This window comes from Lampris incognitus, chromosome 15 (assembly GCF_029633865.1).
Source record: "Lampris incognitus isolate fLamInc1 chromosome 15, fLamInc1.hap2, whole genome shotgun sequence".
NCBI classification, from domain to species: Eukaryota; Metazoa; Chordata; class Actinopteri; order Lampriformes; family Lampridae; genus Lampris; species Lampris incognitus.
In genome coordinates, this window is record NC_079225.1 from 25,744,485 (window position 1) to 25,772,106 (window position 27,622).

The 27,622-nt window shown below is 41.3% G+C and overlaps 1 protein-coding gene across 3 annotated transcripts; it reads left to right on the forward strand.

Moving 5' to 3' along the window:
* Positions 1-503: 503 nt before the first annotated feature.
* gpatch2 (G patch domain containing 2) lies at positions 504-27,622 on the forward strand. 3 transcript variants are annotated; one of them, XR_008811420.1, is made up of 10 exons: positions 504-663; positions 1,554-1,797; positions 20,801-21,348; positions 21,590-21,654; positions 22,453-22,650; positions 23,416-23,533; positions 24,034-24,073; positions 24,305-24,369; positions 24,905-25,698; positions 26,223-26,329. XR_008811420.1 is itself a non-coding variant. In XM_056294612.1 (10 exons), exons 1-10 carry the CDS (start codon positions 614-616, stop codon positions 26,390-26,392), a joined length of 1,587 nt encoding a protein of 528 aa, XP_056150587.1. In that variant the 5' UTR covers positions 504-613; the 3' UTR covers positions 26,393-27,622. The 3 variants fall into 3 exon arrangements, 2 of the variants coding, with proteins under 2 accessions (XP_056150587.1, XP_056150588.1); XM_056294612.1 differs by having other exon boundaries at positions 24,905-24,993; positions 26,223-27,622; XM_056294613.1 differs by having other exon boundaries at positions 20,801-21,345; positions 24,905-24,993; positions 26,223-27,622.

Consider the following 27,622-nt stretch of genomic DNA (forward strand, 5'->3'; position numbering starts at 1 on the left):
GTTAACCAGTCGACTAAAGGGTCCGACCCGTTGGTCAAGGACCAACGTGTCTACTTATCCATGCACGTTACAATACGGTATAATGAATGAGGCAGTTCACTCAAATTGTTTGTCTTTAATGAACTCCGTCGGGCACAACTATGACGTCGCTGACCTCAAGTACTTCATATGTCATATCCTGTCGTATCAACTGTAACGTGATAGGTTACAGGAATACTACAATTATCATCATCATTATTACTATTATTTAAAGGAAATGCTACTACTGAGTCTAATAAGACATTGATGACTCTAGACGTTCAAAAACTATAGACTTCAGATTATTTATCGTCATTGGTTATCCTGACAAGAAGACTTCATCGTTTAAAAGTATATTGCCTTAAAAACCATTACAATGTCTGGTTGTTTTCCCTTTAGTTGTGCGCGCTCCCGCGAGATGCATGCAATTCTTGGTGTGCAGACAGATCTCGGCATAACACCTGTATTCCCGTTTGCGTCGCCCATTGATCCAGCAGGCTAAGCGTTAGCTCTTCGTGTCAGAATGGTTTCTCTCTTGTGTGTTAGTTGTGTGTCCGTTGTTTCCGGCTGAAGGTACTCGGCTTTGGCGGCTTTAATGTTCCGTGCAGCAAATCTAAAAACCATCGGTAAAGCGGGAACCGGCTGGTACGTGATCTTTGAGGTCGCACAGACTTAATATATAGTGCGTGTCTTACTCGTGAACCGGACGGCCAGTCGGCTAGCAGTGCTAACCATTGTTTAGCTAACAATAACAGAGCCAAAAAGAAAGAAAGAAACGCCTTTGTTGGTCAACTGACACTTTTTTACGGACAGTCATTGATATAACAGATGTCATGCGGTGGTTGTTGTTCACTTAACCGGTTATTTCGATTTTTTTATGATGACATCCTCATGTATTTCAGTCAGTGACTATCCAGTCACAAAAGGAAACAAGCGAACCTAACGCTAATCTGAGTGATGTTGGTTTCAGATTGGTTTGTTGCCGCTGTTTCTAATTTAGCTGTTATATCCTTTATGAATATTAACCTAACGTTTGTATCGTTAGCAAATAACCGACCTGTCTAGTGTTCGTGTTTGGTACAAAAAAGAGTTAAGACGAAACCGATTATAACGTCTGTTAGCACGCTAATCGGCTAACAGCTGGCTAACGTAACATTCCCAGCGTTGGCACAGCACTAAAACTAACTGTGGAGATAGGTATGGCTATTCGAGACTGGGTAACATGTAACCCTTCAAGTTAGTGTAGCAAGCCCACTGGCTGTCAGACAATTCACTACTCTTCGTATTCGTAATTTGCAGGTCAAATAGTTGACTTCCCAGGCATATTATGTATGATGCTTTGTGTAAAGCCTCCTATGACACTTAATGTCTCGAGTACCTGGTTTTCTGTTGCTGTAATTTGACAACCATCATTTAACATAATAGGTTAGGTTTCCTTATGAGAACTCAAGAGCAGTGGGTTGCCATGAATGGTGCAGCGTCTTGGATCATGAGCCATAAGTTCCATGTTACCCTCTCCTCTCATTTCTCCTCAGGCACTTTCGCCGGACAATGGACGAGCTGGTCCATGACCTGGTGTCAGCGCTGGAGGAGAGCTCTGAGCAGGCGGCACGTGGTGGCTTTGGGGATGGAGGGGACCATGCACTGGCCGTGGGTTGTCTACTTAAGAGGCAGGCTCGCAAGCGGCGTGGCAGAAAGCGACGCTCTGACAACCCCCACCCACCCTGGGAGACGGGGCACCTCAGTGAGGCCTCAGAGTCCAGTGTGGAGGAACACAAGGTAAGGGGTGCAGACTGAGAGGTTAAAATGACCATCTGTCATCTGTCAGCCAAGAATGACTTGGACTTAAACCCTGTGTCAGCAAACCTCTACCCTGAAATGGGTGAATGAAACAAATGTTTAATTATGGGAATCAATAAACTATCAAATTATTATCTGGGTTGATGGGGGAGGGAAGGAAGGATGGTGTAAATGGCAGCATTTCGGGTGGAGGCTCTGTAGTTGGCACTGATCTGTGCCAGTGTATGCCTTTCTAGTGCCTTCTTTGTTGCCTTACTCAGATGTGTCTTAAACAAAAAAGTTTATATCTGCACTGAAGCTAGCAGGCAGTTCAACTTTTTTTTTCCTCTCTCTCTCAACTCTTACAGTCTGATTCTTGCATCATGTTTGTCATGTTATGTGATCTCAAACAGGTTTAAAAGCAATCCTGTGATTTATTTTAACACTAGACAATAGAACCTGGTTACTCTGCAATTGTTATGCTTATTTTTTCTGGGTATTCCCCCACGCTGGAGAAGAGCTAAAACAAAGTTATATTCAGTGAGGATATATGTTTGGCTGTGTAAAGCTACTACCTTCTGTCTTAACTACATAGCTGCAAGGTACTCTGGCTCAGTGCTTTGGTACTTTCCTTACATATTACTGGTGTGGATATTTGGACTATGTTGCAATTAGGGCTGAACGATTTGGGAAAATCTAATTGCGATTTTTTTTTTAGACCCAATATTGCGATTTAGTATACAATTTTTTTCAAAGTTCATTATCTTCTGTGTTATCCACTAAACACAGCAATAAATGACTACAATATGACCAACACAACAGTCAACTTATAAACTGTTCTTTCCTGTAGGCCAGGCCTACGTGTTAATGATGAAATGGGATGAATTGATATGAATAACATATCTTCATCTAACTATTTAATTGTAAGAAGAAAAAACAATTACAGTAGAATATTGACTGATTGATTTAACGTCAGGCCTTGTAAACATGTAATCTAATTCTCATGACTTAACTTTTTAATAAAATCCGAAAAAGGAACAACAAAGCACTGCAGAAACAGGTCTGGTGTGAATATTAATATGAAAATACAAATCTTACTGCTCTCCAGTCAGTAACAGTAACAAATCACACAAACTAAAGTGCAGAAATATAAAAAATAACAAATCTGTGGCTCTACCACTAAAGATTTGATAATTCAGTTGTAATAAACATAATATATAAACATATGGATTGCACTTTTTAATAAAAAGTAAAAAGAAAAAACACTGATCATAAGCATAAATATAAAATATCAATCTTACTGATATCCAGTCAGTAGTGTAACTCTGCCAGCTACTATGTCATCCTACTATATCGTTCTCAGTAGCTCACAGGTTTTTTGGGTTTTTTTTGTTTGTTTTTTTGTGCAAGGAAAACCAGCATATCAACTTTTGCTGGTTTTAAGGATGAATGAGTACAAGTTACTATATTCCCTGCAGTGCTAAACAGATGTTCTGAGGGGGAATTTGTGGCTGGTACACAAAAGATACTTGCGGGCCAACTTGCTCAGTCTTGGAAAGTTGATCTTGCACAGCTTCCACCAGGCCAGGGGATCGTCATCTCCATCAATGGAAGGGGTCATCAGTTAACTATTCAACTCGGCCTCCACAGCATCTTCAAGTTGCACAGGCAAAGCAGGAGATGCCACACTGGTCTTGAAAAAGCTGCCGAGACTTCTTTGCCTTTTCTGCAGAGGGCTTTGCACTTTGAGGCTTTGAAACAATTTCAGTATGGGACCTCTTCTCCTGCCAGATTAAAGAAAAAAAAAGAACAGCCATTCGTTTTGCAATGAGGGATATATATGCGTGTGAGAGAGAATAACATTCAGTGTCATATTCAAGAACATTGTTGTTATTATTACTGTTAGACTATCTTAATTTGACTATATATACACACACACACACATCTTGCTGACTTCCATTTGAGTCAGGTCCTGACTGTTCCATTCGAGTCAGGCCGTGGTCTGCGCTGATGTACTGTGTTTTGAACTTTGGGTCCATAAATGATGCGACATCCAAAAGCTCCTGGGTGTCAGGGTCACTATATTTGTCATTGAGGTATGCCAGGACCTTCGTTTTAATCGACGTAGACAGGTCAGTGCCCTCATCATCTTCAGCTAGGACTGATGTGGCCAGAGGATGGACAACTGGCTTGAGGTAGGAGATGCTGACATACTCTTCTCCAGAAAGAGCATCAGTAAATTCCTGGCGAGGATGTAGCACCTTGTGAATGAGCTCTAACACATCAATATCCTGCCAGGTCAGGACGAGGGGTGTGCATTTTGATCACCTGACAATACCTGGGATATGGTCTTGGTCTGTTCCAGCACTCTTGCAATCATTTCTTTGGATCCCCATCTTGTTGGGCAGGCACTCAGTTATGAGGGTGTACTCAGGATGATTGAGCTCCCTCTGTGCCTCAGTCATTGCCGTCTTCTTCCAACTGTGGAAGAAGTGCCCGACCAGCATCTTGCACAATCCTGTTGCTCTTGACAGTCATCTTTCATTGCATTTTCTGAAAGAAATGGAAAAAATGTGATGGCCTGGCAGCCTGTCCAGGGTGTCTCCCCGCCTGCCGCCCAATGACTGCGGGGATAGGCTCCAATATCCCGTGACCCTGATTGGGATAAGCGGCTTGGATAATGGAGGGATGGAAATGGAAAAAAATAAATTTAAATTAGTGTACTTTATACATTTTAAGTTGTGTGTTACTAGGCTATCACAAGCACACATATGCACGCACACACAGCTACATTAGAAAACAAACAATCTTCATTCAACCATTTTTTTCTTAATCTTTCACATTCTCTTCTTACCCTGTCCATTTCTCTCTCTCTCACACACACACCACACACACACACACACACACACACACACACACACATACACAAATAGTGGAAAAAAAAACAAAACCTTACCAATGGCAATTTTCGGTGGCCGAAACACTGGAGTCTGGTCCACTCGTTAAGCTGTGCTGCCTTCACTATGTTCAATGCATTGTCCGTCATTGGGCAGACGTGTTTTTCTTCATTGAGGTCCCAGCTGCAATGTTCTCCCCAGTGTGGTCGTCCGTGAAGTAAGCAGTCTGAAGACAACGAGCTTTGAGGTCGAATTCTTCATTGATGAAATGCATGGTCAGACTCTGATAGGGTTCCACTGTATGGCTTGACCACATGTCCATGGTAGAAGTGAAAAACTCAGCTGTTTTTAGCTCTGCTGCAACTCTCTGCCTGCATGTTTTATATAGCTCTGGTGTGGCAACCTGGCTAAAATATGTGCGGGATGGCATGTTATGCAGTTTACCCAATGTCTTTACCAAAGCCATAAACCCAGCCTTGGTCACTGTATTTAGGGGTATTATATCTTTCCCTATGAACTCCGCTATTGCCGGAGTAATTTCGCGGTGGTGTTTTGAATCTTGTCATATAAAGATATAGTCTCATATTTGGGTCAGTGATCCCTGCCAGGTGATATTCAGCCTACTTAACACACTGGTGGTCAGGTTTTTAGCTATGCAGTTGTCATACATGGCCTTGCGACGTTTTCTTAAGTGCTGGAACATGTTTGTAGTGTTGCTTCGTGTTGTAGCTACGGCAGCACTGTGCAGCATCTTCTTTCCTAAATCCAAAGTAGGTCCAGACAACCAACGTACTGCTCTGTTTTGACGCTAAAGTCACCTGTTCAGTGTTTAGTTCTGGCAAGGCCAGTTTCACAAGATACCAACATTACTGCTAGAATCGAAGTGTAGCGTGGCAAGTTGTTTTCTTCATCTACTGCTCTCACTCGCATGTCATATGAGCGTAAGGTAGCGTGTGTGTACGTGAACCCCACCAGGTGTTTCTGACCCTCTGATTGGTTAGATTATGTAACCAAAAAAAAAATGTAATCGCAGCCTTTGTATTTTGAAAATTGCGTTCTACTACATGGTGATTTCGGTTTGAATTCGATTAATCGTTCAGCCGTAGTTGCAATATTGAAAGCTGACTGCTTTACCTACAGCAGACTCACACTGAGCTTAGTTTTTTTTTTAAACAAGGTTTATTTTCAATTTTCAAAACACACCCACAACTACAACTCCAACCCACTGCCCAACCACCCTCCCCACAGACCCATACAACATCCCCCACCACACTCCCACCCTGCCTGGCATGCCACCCGAAATAATATGAATTAGATTAAACCATAACAAAAACTAACAAAGTAAACAATTAACAAACACAAATCAAATGAGCAAAAGGGGAAAATTAACTAAGAACAATAATAAATAAGCAAAAGGGAAAATGAGAATAGAAGAGAAAGGGTTGAGAACTAGATTGCAAGCCCATCAATGATGGGCTTGGCGGCGCGAACTTGCGTTTGTGGCGACCTCACCTCGGCGTCTGCGTCTTAAGTTTGTGTCTTTGTGTGAAGTTTTTTTTTTTTGGTCGATTTTTTTTGTTTTTGTTTGATGGCTGGGAGAGCTGGCGTTGGATCGGCTGAGAGAGCTTACAGCCCTTCCCGGAGGTGTATGGCCCTGCCCAGAGGTGTACCCGAGAGAAAAAAACGAGATAGTCTGGCGGTGGTCTCGCCTAGCGTCAGTAGTTTTGTCTGCGTCGTGTGGAGTGCAGGGGACGTGTGTCGAGGGTGTCTGGCTGGGAGAGCTGGTGTTGGATCAGCTGGGAGAGCTTGGTCTGCTTTGTCCAATGGGCCCAGGAACCACGGCCCCTGCCTGGAGCTGTTCCCGGGGGGGAAACGTCAAGGGCAGTTTGGCTGGGCGCGAAGGCGGTGTGGGCTAAGCTAACTGTTAGTCCATGTAGACCAGCGCTTCCGACAGTTATCTTGGGTGGAGTTCATTCTCTGGACAGAGGATTTTTTTTTGGACTGTGTTGCATGATGGACTGTGTTAAGTGTTTATTTTTTTGTTTTTTCTTTCGTCTCTCTGTTTTTTATGTTTTCAGTGGTGTCGTTTTTGGGAAATGTTGGGTGTGTGTTTTTTGTGTTACACTGCTGTGTGCTGGGGGAAACGAAATTTAATTTCTTTGTGTGTACAAGTACGTCTAAGAAATTACAATAAATTGTTCCTGATTCCTGATCAACCCCAACCACCAACTGAGCATCTAACTCCTTGACATAGTCTAAAATGGGCTTCCATGTCGAGTGGAATGATATAGATCCTCTCATGGTATAGCTAATCTTTTCTAAATTCAACCTTGAACAGTATTAATCTCCTAGCTAATAGAGTGGTGTAGGCCAACAGATTTGCTTGTGTAGCATTTAAATGTGCACCAGCTGGAATGACCCCAAAGATGGCACTCAGAGGAGAAGGTTCAAGTGGGAAATGCTAAGGCCCCAAAGATGGAACCTCAGAACTGAGTTGGTTTCAGGCAGGACCAGAACTTATGTAAGAGACTGACAGTGGCTTCTTTGCACTTGTTACGTGTTGGGTCTAAATCTGGGTTAATTTTAGCCAATTTCTCTTTGCACCAGTGAAGGCAGTGCACTACTTTGAACTGGATTAGGCCATGTCTTGTGCATATAGAGGAGGAGTGTATCTTCTTAATTACTAGATCTCAAGTTTCCTCTGGAATGGGTTTTTTATTAGGGGTTCAAGTGGTATTTGGCCAAAAGTGTTAATTGTATAATAAAATTTACTAATATACCCTTTTTCAGCAGGATTAATTTCAAGAATGTGGTCCAATTGGGTCTTTGATTTTTTTTAATTTTTATTTTGATATACTTTATTAATCCTCATGGGGAAATTCAGCTCTGCATTTAACTCATCCTAACTGTGTAGCTAGGAGCAGTGGGCAGCCGCCATTTAGCACCCAGGAACCAACTCCATCCAGTTCGTCTTGCCATGCCTCGGGTCAGGGGCACAGACGGGTATTAACACTAACAATGCATGTCTTTTGATGGTGGGTGAAAGGGAAACCAGAGCACCCAGAGAAAATCCACCACAGACACGGGGAGAACTTACAAACTCCACACAGAGGGTGACCTGGGATGACCCCCAAGGTTGGACAACCCTGGGGTTCGAACCCAGGACCTTCTTGCTGAGGAGACAGCGCTGACCACTGGGCCACCGTGCCGCCTTTGGAGGCAGAACTGGGGAACAGTTAAATTTAGATCGACTGAATAAAATCACGAATCGCAAATATCTGAAAAAGGGACTTCGAGGTAAATTAAACTTCTTGGACAGCTGATCGAAAGATGCAAAAGCGTCATCAATCAATAGGTCCTCCAAAGTGAATATTCCATTGGGTCTCCAAAACTCAAAGGCTCCATCAGAAATAGAGGGGACAAAAGACTGATTTTTTTGTAATTAGGGTACCAATAGGGAGATCTTTATATTTGAAAGCCTGTTTAAATTGTTTTCAAATCTTAATAGACTCAAATATGACTGGGTTATCAGTAAATTTGGATATAGGGTGAGCCCAAGGGAGCACTGAGCAGAGAAGTGAGTGTAAAGATACATGACAGATGATACCTCAAAGGCTAACCAACATGGAATTTCGATGCCTGTGAACTTAGACTACCAAAAGGACAGTGCCTTTACATTACAGGACCAGTAATATTGCTGAAAACTTGGTAAGGCCATTCCACCAGCTTCATGGGATTTCTGACGGACCGCTTTGCATATCGGAGGCATTTTTCCATTCCAAATAATGATGAAATAAGTTTATCTAGTTAAGAGAAGAATGTATTTTTTTTAATATAAAGTGGTATAGATTGAAAGAGGTATAAATATTTGGGTAAATATATTTTATTGATTTTCAAATTTTTATCCCACAAGAATTAAAACATGTATAACGTCAAATCAGCTACTCATCCCCAGATACAAAGTATTATTCATCACATGTATTAACAAATTGAAAACCCCATTCCCATCACTACCAGCCCACTTACCCACCCACTCATAGGATCACAGGTTACAGACTATATTTAGGTAACGAAGGGAAAACACAAGATAATCAAATAATTGTATTAATTATTCTGACAAAATGAAGAAAAGATGAAGGGGGAAAGGAAAAACAAAAACAAACATAAAAAAACAAAACAAAACGAAAAAAACAAACAAAAAAACGGGAAGGGGGGAATGCTCATTACTGTAATAGGATATTTATGTCTTCTACCCTACTCTTTCAAGGGGTTCCTGTAGCGAGTCATAGAAACCCAGAAAGGGCCTCCATATCTTAGCAAAGGTTCCAGATGACCCTTTTAGTGTGTATTTATATTTCTCTAAATTTAAGAAATGCATAACATCTTTGACCCAATGGGAAAAGGATGGAAGAGTGTGTTGTTTCCATTTTAAGAGGATCAAACGTCTCACAAGCAATGTGGTGAAAGCTATGATCACATGGGCTTTATTTGGTAAGAGAGCACGAGATTGCTGTGATGTTAAACCAAAGAGAGCACAGATTGGGTCAGGGTTAAGTTGGATTTCAAACATCTCACTAAAGGCTTTGAAAATTCTTATCCAAAAGGTGGAGAGATTCGGACACAGCCAAAACATGTGGATTAAGTCTGCCGGCTGGCCTCTACATCGAGGGCATAAAGGCTCAATGTTTGGATAAATCTTTGCCAATCTAGCATTAGTAAAATGTACTCTTGTGTACAGCTTTTAATTGTATTAAGCCATGTTTAGCAGACAGACGATGTGTGTATCAAATCTAAAATTGAGTCCCATTGGTCCTCTCTTAAAGCTATTCCAAGATCAGAGTTCCAGGCCAGTTTTAAATTTCCCATGGAATGTGGATTGATGTTGTTAATGAACTCATAAATCTGGGCTGTCAATCCTCTATGGTCTGAATTCAAGTCCAGGATATGGTCGACATGTGATTTTGTGGGTTTGTTTGGAAATGAGTTATATGTCTTTTGTACAAAATTCTTGATCTGTAAATAACGAAAGAAGTTGTTCTTAGTTAAGTCATAGACTTTGGATAATTGAGGAAAAGACGCAAATATGTCTTCTATGTATAGATTATGGATTGATCTAATCCCTTTGTTAAACCATAAAGTAAATGCAGGGTCTGTACAGGAGGGAATGAACATGTGATTTGACTTAATAAGGCAGAGGATAGAAGTTCCTTGCAGCCCAAAATGCCTTCTAAACTGAGCCCATATTCTTATTGAGTGATTGACTATTATATTTGAACTCAGGTTATTGCTAAGAAGGGGCAAGGCTACACCAACCACTGAGCCCAAATGGTGTTGGCATGATGAGAACTCTAATCGTACCCAGTCTGCCTTTCCTGCAGTTGGTTTGTCTTCAAACCAGTGAATTATTTTCTGATTATTGCATGCCCGATAATAAAAAAGGAAATTTAGGCAAAGCCAGGCCTCCTGAGCGCTTTGGTCTTTGGAGATGGGTTTTGCTGATTCGGCTAGACTTATTCCCCCATATGAACGAGATGATACTTTTATCAAGGGTTTTAGAATTTTTTTTTTAATTAGGATGAGGATGTTTTTCAAAACTTTGGTAATACTATAATTTTAATTAGGTTAGTGCGCCCTATTAATGATAATAGTAAAGAGGACCAGCGATTCATATCCTGTTTACACATATTAAAAAGAGCAGTGAAGTTTTTTGTAAAAGTAGCTGGAAAGGAGCGAGTGACCTCAAGTCCCAAGTATTTAAAATCGTCTTGGACCCTTTTAAAGGGGAAAAGGCTAGGAGGAAGTGCATCTGCTTCAGCATTTAAAGGGAAGAGTTCACTTTTTTGCAAATTTATCTTATACCCTGAGATTTTTCCAAATCGGGAATTTTCCAAATCGGGGATTGATAAAGCTGGATCAGAGACATACAGAAGCAGATCATCAGCATAGAGAGAAACTTTAAACTCTAGCCCACCTCGGTGTATGCCTTTAAAGTCCTTACAGTGTCGCAGTGCTATTGCTAGGGGCTCAATTGCTAATGCAAACAATAGGGGGGAGAGTGGGCACCCTTGTCTTCTCCCCCTTCCAAGGGGAAAGTAATCAGACTCAGTGTTATTAGAGATTACAGCTGCAAGGGGAGATTAATAAAGCAATTTGATCCAGGCAATGTATTCGTCTTTAAAGCCAAATGTTTGGAGGGTGAATAATAGATATTTCTACTCGACCTGGTCAAAGGCCGCCGCAGCATCAAGTGAAATCACGACTTCTGGGCATTTTGACCGGTCCGAGTGGACAACATTGAATAGTTTTCTTAGATTTGAGTAAGGGTGCCGGCCTTGAATAAATCCTGTTTGATCTGGTGAAATGATACGAATCACACTCGAAACGATACGAATCACACTCTCCAGGCGCTTAGCTAAGACCTTGGACAGTACCTTAAAATGTACATTTAGCAAAGAAATTAGATGATATGATGCACATAATGATGGATCTTTATCTTTCTTTGCCAGCAGAGCTATAGAGGCCTGTCCCAAAGTCATAGGAAGAATGCCTGAGGGGAGTGCCTCTATAAACATAGCTTGCAGAATTGGTGCCAATTGGAGGGAAAACTTCTTTTAAATTTAGCTGTAAACCCATCAGGGCCAGGCGACTTGTTATTTTGCATAGATTTAATGGCCGTAATTATTTCAGAGATCGATGGGAATAGTCAAGTTTTCAAAGAAGGCATGTAGGGGAGCAGGGTCATGACTACATTCTGATACATAGACACTAGAGTAAAATTGCAAAAAGGCTTTGTTTATGTCATCATGATCTGTCAGCATCTCTCCTGTATGTGACTGAATCTTTGTGATTGAGCAGGTAGCAGCTGCTTGACGGGCTTGCAAAGCCAATAATCTATTCGCTTTATCTCCAAATTCATAGATATTGTGTCTGGATTTCAAAATGAGACATGTTGCCTCATCAGTGGATAAAAGATTCAATTCAGTTTGCAGTTTCAAACGTTCCTAATATAGATCTGGGGTCAGGGATTGAGCATATTCTGTGTCAATATTCAGGATTTGTTGAGAAATCTCATTTAACTTTGAGTCTTTTTCTTTTTTAATTGTAGAAGAAGAAGCTATGATTTGCCCTTGGATGTACACTTTAAGAGTCTCACATAGTGTGGCTTGTGAGATCTCTGGGAAAGTGTTTGTCTCTAGGAAAAATTGTATTTGGGCTGAAATGAAGTCCACTAATTTGTCGTCCGATAATAGAAGAGGGTTAAGTCTCCAGATTCTATTTTGGGGAGGACGATTTGGAAGATCCAAATCAAATATGATGGCACTATGATCAGATATAATAATACTATTTTATGAGCAAGTTTTAACCTTAGGCAGCAGTCTGTTATCGAGTAGGAAATAGTCTATGCAGGTATAGGTATGGTGCACCTTAAAAAAAAAGAAAGAAGCTCTGGTGTGGGGAAACTTAAACCTCCAACTATATGAAAGACCACACTGATTCATGAAGTCACTCACAACTCTAGCTGACCTAGAGAGATTTTAGGGAGTGTTTGATGACCTATCTAAAGTTACATATAGTACAAGATTGAAATCACCTCCCACTATGAGAAATCCACTGTCGAGCTTAGGTATTGTCATAAATAATTTCTGAAAAAAATTACTGTCATCGCAGTTAGGGCATATATGTTCACTAAAATAACAGGACTGGCAAAGAGTTACCCAGCAACAATAATCTATTGCCCGTTTGGATTACTAATTACCTCTGGAACGAAAAGAAATGTTTTTGTTTATTAATATGGCTGCCCCTCTGGCTTTTGCATTAAATTTGGAATGATATACTTGATCAAACCAATTAAGATTAAGACCAGAAATATTGGCCTTACAAAGATGAGTTTCTTGTAAAAATGCTACATCTACCTTCAATTGCTGCAAATGAGACATAACTCTTTGTCTTTTCACTGGGTTATTGACCCCTTTTACATTCCAGGATATGAACTTAGTAAGGTTATCAGTCGCCTTATTGGATTGACCTACCATGACAGTCTAAGAAAAGAAATAAAAAAGGGAGAAGCAAAACACATTTGATAGCCCAAAGGTGATGTCCTGTTTGAAAGAGCACATGAATGGGGAAAAGAAGGTAACAAGAAAACAAAGAGAAGGGGGGAGGAAAAAAATAGGGGGGGGGATACTCAAATCCCATGTACCTGTAAACCTTTCGACCCTTTCCCTTTTACTGCTATTCACTTTGTGCTTAAATCCTGCACTTCAAGCCCTGTCTTTATGGAAAATTGAGAAGAACAAAGAAATATTAATTTAAACTTGGTATCCCGCTACTTATGTATCTAAGCAGTGACATAGGGAAAACGAACTTCCAACCACTGTCTCTATCAACAGCTCTGTATCTCAACAAGATAAAGAATAAAGAAAAAAAATTAAATAGAATAAAAATTAGACATTTAAACCTATAATCGGGAATTGTTGGTTCTGTCTACGTCAAAGTAAGAGCCTTAAAACATTCAGTTAGACCGCTAGTTTTCTAAACTTAGCACAAAAAGTAAGGAAATTTGTGTTTGGTAGATTATTTCTTTTTTGTAACAATGCTTCTTGGCAATAAATCTTATATCAGGCACCTGATTGTCAGCACCTGGGGTACCAGAAGCTCAAAACAAGAGTCAATAGCAACGGCAAAATAAGCTGTTTGGCATTGGCAGAGAAGATTTGGCAAATTTTTCATGGGCGCAACCCACATACTCAGCTCTGCTGCTCATCCCACAAATGCATGTTCTTTACAAATGTGGCACCATTTAAAAGGGAAATAAGCAGGCTTTCCAACGGTATAAGATTTATTGCCAAGAAGCATTGTTACAACAAAGAAATAATCTACCAAACACAAATTTCCTTACTTTTTGTGCTAAGTATATAAATTTTAAAAAAGAAGGTCTGAGCAATAAAGTTGTGGACATTGGCAAACAAGGCACTCTGCAAAGTGTTTGACGCAACCTCCGAATATGTGCAACAAACAACAGAGGGCAGCAACACACCACTGCAGTCTTCGGTCTGCCCAATCCAAAAAAGAAGAAAAGACACAACGTCACGTCCGTTTCTGGTCTACCTGGTCAGATTCACGTCAATGACATAACGAGGTGTTAGAAAAATACAAAAAATAAATAAAAAACCTTGTGCTCCATGGCTATGCACAACAGTCAAGGCACACACTTAACATGACTTTACTAGTCAGACCGAGTTCATCAACTGAGCGTTAAACCAAATAAAAGGCTATTATGTATTTGGCTAGTATTGATCGCATGTGGTTAACTATTAGAGCTAATGGCTTAGCATTAGAGGCGTAGAGTTAGCAATCATTGAACAACTGAACAGCGTTATGCAAACACACACCTCATGATAAACTGCTCACAACGCAGACCCCACCCACCCCCATAAACACACACATAGAATAACAGAATATGGGAGATGTTCTTCAGTTTTCAAGTGTTGGTCAACTTAGTTAGCCAGCAATTTTATTCACTCACTGGACAGTCCAACCAACTCAATCTCGGGAAATGTGACAACCCCGGAATATTTTCCCAAGTTATGGTTATTGAGGGGTATTATGTTGTTGATCGTCGGCTCCCAAAAAAAGCAGCTGCTTCAGCCGGAGTGTTGAGCTCATGCCTGGTACCATCTGCTATGACATGGAGCTTAGCAGGAAAAAGTAGGCTAAAGCGGAGCCCCGCTTTTCTCAGTTCGGTCTTGACAGGAGTGAAGACAGCTCTTTCTGGCTACCTCAGCACTATAATCTGGATAGATGGGGATCTCCGCGCCGCTGTAAAAGATGGGACCTTTCTCACGTGCAAGCTGCATTATTTTTTGCTTCATCTGGAAGTGGTGTATACAGGCTATGAAGGGACAAGGTGTGCCGACCTGTCTCCTCTGGATGCTCTGTCTATGGTTATAGGGCGGGAGAAAGCATAGGCACCAAATATTTCTCTTAGACAGGATTCAATGAAACAAGTTGGTTGGGTGCCTCAGCTCTCTCTGGTATGCCTGTTATACGAATATTGCACCTCCTGGACCTCTTCTCGAGGTCGTCAATTTTCAGTTTCAGTTGTTCATTCTCCTTCACAAGATGACTAGTTGTAGAGTCTAGTGCAGTTATTCTCCCCTGGAAGTCATTTATTGACGTTTCAATGGCCTGAATTGTCTGATGGTGTCTGGCAATAGTAGCATGGATGGATGAAATTTGTGCTGCCATGTTTGTGATAATTCGCTCCGCTATGCCGAAGAGTAGTTTCTGTATATCAACCAAAGTTACCGCTGTGTTGCTGCCATCGTCATACCTGGATTCGTCGTTAGTTAGCTCGGAAGCTAACCCGCCATGTTGACTACCATTCCCCTCACGTTCTGCTTTGGCTGTGGTTGTTTTGCCCATGTTGAACTTGATATAAAGGACGTCAAGTCAAAAGCCAGTCATACAAGCGGGTTCTCCAATGTTTATATGGGTAAATAATACAGCAGATATCAAATGAATGTCGAATGGTGACAGAGCTTTTCTGATTTGCTGCCTACTCCGCCATTCGCCAAACCGGAACAAAATAATCATTTTAACTGCATTAATATGACCTGCAAGAGATAGAGGGAGCCCAGAACAGTGTTCCAGATCAAGTATATTACGGCTTAGCAAAATTAGAAAGTTACGTTTAAAAAGATCATTATATATCTGTTACAACAATGCCAAGATTTGTTAAATTTTTAGGTGAAATCTTGAATGGAAGAGAGCTCTGCTGATATTTCTGTCACGGAGTTAATCGGGATTAGTTCACTTTTAAGTTGAGTTTATATCCGTAAAAAATTCCAAAATCCATCATTAATGTCAAGAGCTTAGGGATGCAGGTTAAGGGGTCAGATACAAAAGCCCAACAGGTCATCAGCAAAAAGTGATACCTTATGTTCCTGATCTCTATGAATACTACTGATTTTGTTGTCACAACTCAGGACTATGGCCAGAGGTTCTATTGCTGTCGCAAGGAGCAGGGGGCTTAAAAGGCAACCCTGTCTAGTTCATCTGTGTAACTGGAAAGAGGAAGCGATTATATCATTTATACGTCTTGAGGCCTTTTGGGACGAGTACAATATTCTGATTCAGAGTATAAAATTATCACCAAAACCAAATTTTCGCAAAGTAAAAAAAAAAGAAGTTGTCCCAAATGATACCACCACTTCTGGGGTCTGAAAAGGCTTAAAATAAAGAAAGTTAAAAAGATGACAAATTTTTAAAAAAGCACCTGTTTTTGACAAATCCAGTCTGACCTGGGGAAATTATAACTGGAGGCACTGTCTCTACAGTGGTGCTTGAAAGTTTGTGAACCCTTTTGAATTTTCTGTATTTCTGCATAAATATGACCTAAAACATCATCAGATTTTCACACAAGTCCTAAAAGTAGATAAAGGGAACCCAGTTAAACAAAGAGACAAAAATATTATTCTTGGTCATTTATTTATTGAGGAAAATGATCCAATATTACATATTCGTGAGTGGCAAAAGTATGTAAACCTTTGCTTTCAGTATCAGGTGTGACCCCCCCCCCCCCCGTACAGCAATAACTGCAACTGAACGTGATCAGTCCTGCACATGGGACCTCAGCGACGTTGCCAAAGTGTCTATTTTAGCATCTGCAGAAGCACAGATGTCCTCTCACAGTGATGTTAGCTCAGATGTTATATCAGTTCGAAGTGATTCAATAGTACTAGGTCAGTGGCTTAGTGAAATGATCGTTACGGAGCGGATAAAAGCACCATTTTTGGTAGGATGGTTCCTTAGGGTCAGTTATTGGATTTTAGGGTAGGAGCCCCTGGAAAATCTCAATTTAAAATATCAAATTGTAACACTGTCAATGTCAATGAAGTATCTGAAAATCCGCCTAGTATTTTTCAGACAATATGCATCATAAAATCATCAAATCACTTCCAAATGTGATAAAGTTGGCCAACTTTTACAGAAATAAAGTCCCCAAACATTAAGTATTATCAACAACACATTTAATGCAATGATGAATACAAATGAACATGCATCTTAATGTGAAAACATGGGGTAGAAGTAGTGAGTTACTGTTTATTGTGTCTATCTGTTACAGTTGCATTTGTAAAGAGGTGAGCAGTCCAAATTTCCAGTGCTGCATTTGCAAGAGCTACAATCCCCTTTACATGAGCATCTGATGAGCTCTCTGCAAGCTCTGGAGACCTCAGGAATTGTTAGCCAGACTGGCACCCATCATCCAGATTCCTTGGTCCATCCGTAGCTCTCTGGAGAAGGAATGGCTTGGTGGGTTTGTATACTGGTGGTCCAGATGCCTGCTTGGTAGACTGCCCGTTTCACGTGCTGGAGGAGTGCTTTCTGGGTAGGAGGTAGTTTCTCCATTGTTCTATTTTCTTCACAGAAGAGTTCTTTTCTTTTTTGGTTAATTGAGTTCGAAGGACTGGATTTGTCATACAGGATGACAGTCAATCTTTCAAGCTCACTGAACTGCTGGCTATCTACGTTTAGTTGCTGGAAGGGATGCTTTGCCAGGTCGATGAATGTTTCTGTGGCAGCATCATAGGCTTGCCAGGCCCGCCAAGTTGACTTTTTACCTTTTCCATTGAAGGCAGATGTAGTGTCATAGCCGGAATATGCATGAAACATAGGCAGAGCTCTGGATTTAGGTTCCCCCAGGCTTTTGCACATGCTGTTGATGTGGTAAAATCTGTACTTTTTGCCCATCCCAAAAGCCACCCAGATGTCAGTCAGGGGTTGAATTACCAGTAAATCATGAAACAAGCCTGCAAGGATGACGATGACGTCAGTGTCCACAGTGCGCACAAGGACAGTTTTCGCTCCATGCTCCAGTGCATGTTGTACATGGACCACAATCCTAGTGTCAGCCTCCTCATGATTGCAAGAGTTCATTGTGCTACTGGAACCAAAAGACGACACAGCTTGCCCTGATGTGACATGCAAAGCTTTGGTTTGTGGCCAGCTGAACAGTTCAATCTTGGATGTCAAAAAGTCAAACAGCTCCTTCTTATTGCTTGGATCACGGAGAAAATCCATCCAATTTCCGGGCAGCTTTGTCAGGCCTGACACTTTTCTGCGAACACCTTGCCCTCTCTTTTCGCGGGTGGACTCCTTCAAACTGTCTGGGATGTATGTGTCCCATACAACATCCAGCCGCTTTGTATTATGTAGCTGCTTCTGTAAGTAAGGGATGAAAACCTCATCTGCATAGGTATCAAATGTGGTCACTCTCACAGGGGGCAGGCAGTGGACAATGACTGCTCCATCAAGGACTTTGCAGTCATAGGTTGAGGGTGGCACTGGTTGCCCTGGGTGCTCAATACATTGCAGCAGGTCAGATTTGGTGCCGGTCAGATGAAGTTTCAAGGGACGTCTTAATGGTTCAGCAGTGTCCTTCTGGCAAATGATACAGCGATCCCAGTTCAGTTCCATGTTGAGGCCTCACAAACTGTCACTGCCAAAATATTGGAACCAATTAATCTTGATAGTGCAACAAACTGAGCTTTTACTATGGTCTGTTTAATAACATACATTGTTTATGTAGTATTATATGATTTACCTGAGTTGTGTTCACTTTTGATTGCAGCTCTGCATTATAATCATGCTGAGATATGGCTCTCTGGTAGAGTCCAGTTTCATGTTGTGAACTCACAAACTGTCACACAAATAATGGAACAAATTGATCAAGGTAATGCAATTAAATTAGTGTTTGCTGTTTTGCAACATACAGCTTATTGTTAATGAATTGCTATTGTATTTACCTGAATTAGAACTTGTTTTGTTTCAGCCCTGTGTGAGGCTCTAGGCTGCGTTATAAGCATGCTGAGTTATAGCTTTCTGGCAGAGTTCAGAATCATGTTGAGGTTTCACTGTCCCAGAAACAATGGAACAAATTAAAAGCCATTCTGGCAAAAGCCTTCTACTTCAAATAAATATATCAAAACTAGATTTAAGTAAATAACTTTTAAGGTGGATACACAACAACTATTCCAGATTGCACCAGCTAACATTTTTGACAAGCCCTAGCTAGTTGCTAGCTGAAAAACAGACCTCTGTGCTAGCATTAGCTGTTTAATGGAGATAACTTAGCTAATCATCTTTACTTCCATATGCTCATTTAGCAACATACAGCACATTTTCATTGATTACTATTATGATTTTACCTGAATTTCACTTGTTTGGTTGCAGCTCTGTGTGAGACTGTGTTGCATTGAGACAATGCTGATATGTGATGAGTTATGGAGGGAAACTTATTTTGACAGTTGAGCTTATTTTGTGTAGAGCCATCTGGTGGTCTGAATGTATAGTGACACAGTATTTGTATATTTGAACAACTTGATGCTAAAATCTAAAACAAAAATTAAAGAGATAACACTCTCCATGATGAACAGGGCATTTTTCTCACTTTTTTTGAATTTCCGCCTATTGTGTGCAGGGCTATATGGAAGATGTACAGGCACCAGGTGTCTTTGTACTCCATTTTACACATCATTAGGGGGGGGGGGTTAATAATCAGGGGACAATTAAAAATCAGTTTCAACTTCTTTTGTGTGCAATAAATAACAATTTATCATCAATGTCCTCTTTATGACTCAGAAAAAAAAATTTTTTTGAATACAAGAACAACTTTTGTGTTCTGTATGGGTATTTTCAATATTTTTGTGGGGCTCCTACCCTAAAATCCTTTAGTTGGTCCTAGAGAAGCCTCATGCAAAATTTGGTGCTTTTATCCGCTCCGTAACGGTACGCCCTAATATGTGCGCTAACCCTCTGGACTATACTGAGAACAGCACTATCCGAGGCAGTGGAGTTAACTTGATCGGTGTTAGCCATCGTGTTAGCACCCTTAACATGTGTAGTAGGCATGGTGAATAGTCATAATGTGGTACTCAAAAAGACATAGTTGTAAAAAAAAAAAAGTACTGCCAGAGTGCCACAACGATTATTTGTTCCGAACTGAACAAAATGGGCGATGTAAATAAAAAAGCATCGTTGTTTTGTTGAATTATTGAACAATTGACAGGGAGCTCTAAAATCTTCCGGCTACCCTACCTACCTATTATATTGTGTTGTTTTATCTTGACTATGTGCATTATTTGATCCTGTTGTATAAGGCACCTTGTAACGTTGTTTAGAAAGGTGTGATATAAATAAAGTTTATTATTATTACCCACTCATCATGCCACCGATGAGCTTAGTTTTTAGGGTGAACTCTATTCTTACATTGATCCTAGACTTGGGATTTGGTGATGCTATGCTGTTTCAATCCGATAGTGTTGCAATTTTCTTATTTCTTGCTTCTAAATGACATCTGAAGGTAAGATGTACTTTATTAATCCCCATGGAGAAATTCGTCCTCTGCATTTAACCCATGGGTGGCACGGTGGCCCAGTGGTTAGCATTGTCGCCTCACAGCAAGAAGGTTCTGGCCTCAAACCCCTGGGGTAGTCCAACCTTGGGGGTCATCCCAGGTTTTCCTGTGTGTGGAGTTTGCATGTTCTCCCCGTGTCTGTGGTGGGTTTTCTCTGGGTGCTCCGGTTTCCCCCACCATCAAAGAAAGACATGCATGTTAGGGTTAATACTGTCTGTGCCCCTGACAGAGGCATGGCAAGACGAACGGGAGTTGGTCCCTGGGCACTGCATGACGGCTGGCCACAGCTCCTAGCTACAGAACCAGGATGGGCTAAATGCAGAGCATTATTTCCCCACGGGAATTAATAAAGTATGTCAAAATCACAACGTACACAGTGGAAGCAGTGGGCAGCCATGTAGCAAGGAGCAGTGGGCAGCCGCCGTGCAGCTTCTTGGGACCAACTTCAGTTCTAAAACTTAAAATTATATAAACATTATGTAAAACAAGTGATGCTATTGGGATCTTTGGTTGTTAAAACAAGAAGCAATTACATACAGCATTAAATTATGGGATGTAAAATAAAATTAAAGGTATGAAAATACAATAAACAACAGAACTTATTTTTCTAACGCTATACAAATGAAAAGTATTATATTATATTATTGCTATCTCAAATTAATGTTGAGCATCTTGACATATTTTTCAGGACTACCGTGCCAGCGCAGGAGGGGTCTCTGCTGCTAACAGCCACACTCGTGATAACAGTGATTCTGATGAACAGCTAGGCCCTAAACGCCGCACTCCCCTCACAGCTGACATGGGCAGAGGCAAGCGGCCACTCTGGCAGGATGATCTTGGGGTGCTGGGATCTGCAGAGGGCACTCGCAGCTTAAGGCGACGACGCAAGGTCAAACGTATGGCTGTCGACACCCCCCTGGAGCCGGTCAACCCTTCCTCCACCATGCTGGGTCCCCCACCGGTTCCCAAAGCCCATTCAGGGTACAGACTGTCTGGGGTTGGTACAGCTGAAGGCAGGGGTGCCAGGGAGCTTTGCGGAGTTGGACCGTTAGGGCCAGGAGGAAAGAGCAGGGTAAAGAAGAGGAAACTGGCTGCCAACAAACTGGGTGCAGAGGCTGCAGATGAAGGGGTTGTGGTGGAGAGTGAAGACCCCATCTCTGCTCAATTGGGAGGGTCAAAGGACAAGATGGAGTTGGAGGAGCAGAAGGGCTCAGATGAGGATATGAGTGACAGGTGGTTAGTGTTTTGACCCAGATTTCTTTACCCCAATCCCTAAAATTTCTTACTGCACTGTTCTACTTTGTGTGTTTGTCTGTGTATGGGGTGGGGGGGTATGTGCTTGTGTGTGTTTTAGAGAAAGTGAGATGGTGATAGCACATCGCAAAGGTAAAAATGTGCAGTTATTTGCTTCTACTTAATTTGGTGTTGTAAAAGTGTCCTTACTCTCCTTTCCTTTTTTTTTCTCTCTCTTTGTCAGTGAGACCAGCAGTGTGAGTAATAGCAGTGATGGAGGCCTCTACACCAATGATGAGGGCAGACAAGGTACCCAGTTAATAATTTATCAGATCTGTGCAACCACCATGCACAGATGCTTCGTGGGACTGTTATCAAATTTAAAAGAAAAGGGCATGTTGGCATTAAAAAAGGCTGTTTTTCTTTTGCAGTCCCTGAGATTATACTCATTTCATTAGGATTTTTAAGATGCAATTCATAATATTATGAGATTACATATGTCCACATTTGGCTAAAAGTGGCAGTTATATATCTAGTGTGATTATTTAATTCTGTGCTTGCAATTTTTTTCTTCGGCGGCATCTTGGCTGGATCGCATCTAGACAGTGAAGAAATCATAGCATGGCGGTTGAATGTGCCTCTTTAACCCCCACTTTGTCAACATTAACCACTGTTGTAAAACTCTGGAGATGCAAAACGGCACTGTGTACGTGTATGTCATATTAAATATGCCTTGCTATTTGTCCATTCCTCTGCTGGCCCAGGACAGTGTCTTTCAAAGGATTCATTTGTATATATTGCTGGGACTTGGGGGTTATCTGCATTTTCAGTTTTTTTTATTATTATTATTTATAAACCATCTTAGACATCCTTTTGTACACATTCACTTATTTTTGACACATTGTTTGTGTTCATGATAATTCAAGTAAAAAAGAATTGTAACTGTCAAGGTGAGTTTTATTCCATGTGATATTGGGCTGCTTTTCAACTTTGCCCATATCAGCCTCTTTGTGTCATCAGCCAAGGCTGACATTCATAAAAATGTTTCTGGGGCTGATCATCAGTGACCTTTACACTATCGATCTGTAATCTTTCCCTCCTGACTAGGTGATGATGAGCAGAGTGACTGGTTCTATGAGGGTGAACCAGGCTCTGGTCCAGCGCCCGGGGGTGCATGTGGAGTAGCTGGGGTGGTTCCCTGGTGGGAGAGGGAGACAGGCTCTGAGGAGCTGGACCTAGTGGATCCTGTCTTCAACAGTATCCTGACTGGATCTTTCCCCCTCATGAGCCCCAGGGCACAGAGAGGTAGGCAGCATGCATTCTGAAGGGGGTCTGAAAGGAAGGGTATTTACTTTGAGTAGGAGTTTATGGACTCAAGGTAAATAGTCGGGTAATGTGAGGACTCTTTCTTTGTGAAGGCAGTTAAAAAATACGTTTTAGGGAGATGGTTTTGTATTAATGAATCTCACAGGTGGAAGATGACACAAACTTCTTTTTAGGCAGACTTTAGAGCCCTATAAAGCCCAAAACACCATCAACTACCTCCATAGTCAAATGTTGTTGTAATATCAGTCATGACTGTTAGGGGGAGCACTGCACTCACACACACACACACACACACACACACACACACACACACACACACACACACACACACACACACACACACACACACACACACACACACAGATATAATGGCGCTGATGTTGAATGGCTGTACTGTCATTGTGCAGTCATTGTGGGTCCCAACTACATCTGTATGTCAGGTACTGATTCCAATACGGTCTGACAAATCTCTCCTTGACGCATATCTTAGATGATTAGATAGAGAACGATAATCAAGTGTAGCCACAAATTTTAATACAAGGACCACAATATTAGCTGGGCATAAATCTTTTTTTGCTGACCTTAATTATTTTAATTCTATGTAAAGCATTACTCCAGGAGGAACCATCTGTCGTACTTTAATGTAGATCAAATGTATTCAGTCATTTCCAGCTATAAGATTGGAGTGCTTAACTCAGTCAAGTTGAGGTTAATTGGTAAATAACTCACGGCTGTGTTGATCAGGGTTCCAGGCCAGGCTCAGTCGCATCCACGGAAACCGGCCGTCCTCTGAGGGGGTACTGCAGGGGAGCTCTGCCCAGGGTTTCAATGACAGACTGGCAAGACAAGCCCAGGACTCCGAGTATGTGACTCACAAACTACCGTACACGCCTAGACTCCACTCTTTATTTAGCGTAGAGCTTTTTTTTTTTTCCTTTGTTGGAGTGGAACTATTGTGTTTCTTTCCTTGTTAATCTCAGTTTCCAGAATGGATAATTCATCTCTGTAAAAATTTGTTGATGCTTAATATTAGTCATCTCTTTTTTTTTTTCTATGGAAGGGAATTAGGTTGAATTTAGATTATTTTTAAATCACATTGTGCCTTTTAAATACATTTCCTGCTATTGTGCCCTGTCTCTGTTCAATTAGTGTTTGGGAAGTCTTGGTAAATGCTTGTACGCGCGAGCATGCACACACACACACACACACTCCTTGAAACGTTTTGAAATCTCTTATCTGAATATTCAATACAACCGGAGTTAGTAAGCAAGTGGTGATTAATTTTAATCTGTCCTCTTTTTTTGGGATGCTGTTTGTTGGTGTGAGTACGTGGCCTAAACTATATGGTTTTATTTCCAACAGACCGTGGTTTAGCCCAGGCTCTAGGAGAGAGCACGGGCAGGTAAGTCACACCTCTTTTGTCCTGTTTCCAACCTCATCCATATGATAAGAGATAGTGTCAGTCATGTACTGTAGATTTCCCTCTTACAGATGAGGGCCAAATGTAGTCTGTAGCTCTTATTAAACGTCATACTTCTGCATTGTGTTAATTCTTGGAACAAAGTAATTGTTCCTGCTCAGTTGTGAATCAACTATTCTCGATCTCACACTCTCCCTTTTTCTGCCCTTCTAGTTGCATCGGGACTCAAGGACAGACAGAGGACACAGGAGAAGTTGCTCAGTAAAGACAGCCAGCAGGTGAGAACAACAATTAACTGTTTAAAAAAAAATAAATAATTTTTTTTGGACACTATTCACCAGTCTGAGCAATCATCTTTACTTCCTCAAACATTCACGTCTGCTCAAACACCTCACTGAGCGTAACAGAGAGCAGCCTTGAAGCAACGTATGATCGATAATGCTAGATTAGTGAAAATATATGCTAAAGCAAAGGTAAATAGTCAATGTTGAGGAAACTACAAAAGAAAAATTGAAGTTATCCTGAACGTGTTTACCAGGTTGCTGTGACATTGAAGCTATAATAGCGTAGCTTGTCATGTATTGTACATAGATAGCAACATTAACTAGAGGGAGCAGGACTAGGGAGAAATTTTGCAAATGTTAAATTGAAATAAGAAGAAAGTTATTGATTGTTATTTGTCTCTCATTGTTGTCCTATTGATGGACTAACTCCTCATTGGGAGAAGCAAATAAGATTTAAAGCTAATACAGAGGTAGGTTAGGATAGTTGTAATAATTCACTTTTTCCTCTGATCCCGGGCTGGTTTTACAGACAGACCAGTGGTCATCTAGGCTCTCTATGTACGGGAGATGTCAAGCGGAGGCGCAAAGCAGCCCCCCTCGGCTCCACCGCCCCCACAGGTATCGGTCACACACAGTGCAACCTAGAGCACCATCTGCCACATTTTACCAACCACTCCTCTTCCTTTCCCTTTTTCATCTCCTCTCCTGTCTTCGATATATGCATGGGTTCATCACAGTAAATCAAGCAACCTCCTCTCCTTGCCTACGGTCTCTGTCTCCCATACTGATGTCAAGGCATTGAATGGGAGGAGTCAAGAAGGAGGGTTTGATTCCAAAATAAAAAATAAAATAAAAAGTTTGGTGGAGGAAGGCATCCCTTTTCCCATCATTCTCGTTGTCTCCTCCGTCTGTCTTCCACTATTAAAGCCCGCTTTAGAGCTTAATGCACCTCCTACTAAGCAACATTGGACAGCAGTCAAATGACTAGCCTTGCCGTCAAAGCAGAGATACTGGATCACCTCTCTTGTTTGCATATAGTTAACCCCACCCCTAACCCCTTCTCTTCTCTCAACCCCGGGGCCATTGCTGTGTTGAATTGGGAGGTGGAAAAACCTCATACCTAGTGCTGTGGACATAGATAAAGGATTGAAAGAAGTCATGGGTGAACCTCTAGGAACTCGACATGGACTTCCACAAAGAGGGCTTAAACCATTATATTTACCTCTGTGGAATGGAGAGGTCAGCCATGGAGAAGAAGGTGACCTGTTCCTCACTGCCTGTACATTGAAAAGTAGGAGTGCCAACTGACCTCTATTGTTTCGCGTGAGTGTTCTTCCAATGGGTCTGTGCTACATACACAAACTTTATTTTTGGCCACAATTACAACCGAGGGGAGAGAGTGTTTTCAGTTCAAGTCCGGTGATAAGCTCCCTGGATTCCTTCAAGTGTAACATGTTGCACTGCACTTTGTGCCTTATAATTAAACCCCAAGCCTTAGTGAAGATCATCTGAAGACTATGTTAATCCCCTCAACCTTTTTTCTCCTCCTCTCTCACTCTCTCAACCAAGGTACAGCAGGTAAGTTGGTTGTTTTGTGAGGCGGTCTTAAAAATCAAAAGATGTCTATTTAATCATGTCAAGAATGAGAACTGAATGTTTGCTTAACACTGATGTAATATGCCAGGCTGTTGTTATCACTCCTTTTATTGTGGGTATATTTGTCTTTATAAAACATGGATACAATAATATGCTAATAAACACACACGTATAAGCTATTACAATGTCCTGACTCTGTGCAATGTATTACTTTTGTAATTCTTTTTATTTATTTGTTTATTTATTTGCAGGGGTGGTGGGCGAGAATGCATCTCCCCTTCCTGAAACAAATATGGGGAACCGCATGCTGCAGAGCATGGGCTGGAGCCCCGGTATGGGCCTTGGCCCAGAGGGCAGGGGCATTACTGAGCCCATCCGGGCCACACAGAGACCCAAGGGTGCAGGTCTAGGCTTCAATTGACCACCAAGATGTTAGGAGCCCAAACCCTAAGTTCAAATCTGGACAAGAGTTGCTGAAAAGAGACACTGCTCCGGACAATGAACAGGGTTGCCTAGTATCCTGGCCTTTTGAGTCATTTGAATGGAAGGAGTGAGACGACTTTTCTGCCACAAGAACAAGGTGAAGTTAAGGCATCTACTAGAACAGGAGAAACTTCCCCATATTGGGGAGCCAATGAGAGGCTTGAATACACCTCCGCAGCCCACTCATCCTATACTTTTAAACAGCTTCAGTAGGCAAAATTGAAATAGAGAAAAAGACTCCTTGTAAACATTGCCTCTCGCAAGAGCCTTTTGTTTTGTGAAGAATAAATGAAATTCATACTTCAATGTGAGGCTGTTAAACTGCGTTCCACCTCAGACTTTTTTTTACCTCTAGACGCCAGTGCGTCAGCCAAGAGAGAAGGGGTAATTTTGAAGATGGCAACATACCGGGAGCTGCATTTGAGGCAGAGTACGCTGATAATATGATTTCTCTCATTTTGTGGCATTGGTTGGAGACTTAAAGATGAATGGTTATGTCTGATATTGCACAGGAATGTTGGTTAAAACGATTTTAATTGGCTACACCTCACTCAAGATGCAGTTCTAGGGCTTTTTTTTCCTGTTTAAATTGTTTTCGCTCAATGAATTTGAAGTACACTGTTATGTATGGATGTGTGTTGGGATATCTGGAGCCATTTTGATGTTTTTTTTCTGGAGGAAAAACTCGTGGTCATTAACACTGCAGAATGTTTTTATTTATTCAAAAAGAAAAAAGGAAAAACAGCTCAAAACCCAGTTTCCCATTTATGTAGTACCTGTATGCATGTGCAGCTGTGGCTTTATCAGAACTCCACTGTTGTTAATGCTATAAAGCAACGTTGAGCATGTGAGGTACGGCCTTGCCAGCATTTTGCTTTACTGTCCTATTTTATCAAGTGTCAGTTTAAGGCAGACTGTAGTATATACATTACATCATACTCAGTAATTTTACAAATAAGAAATTAACAGTCTAACAAGTATGAAAAGTATTACTGTTAAGCCCTAATACACATATTGTTAATTCAGTTGTAGACCCGGTTTCCTTATTGTGTCAATTAACTCTACATTGTGACATGACCTAGTTTGCATGGTATCGGTCATTTGCGAAGATCATATTTACAACAGACAAAAGCTTTTTAATGGAATTGCAGAAACTAGGACTGGAAAA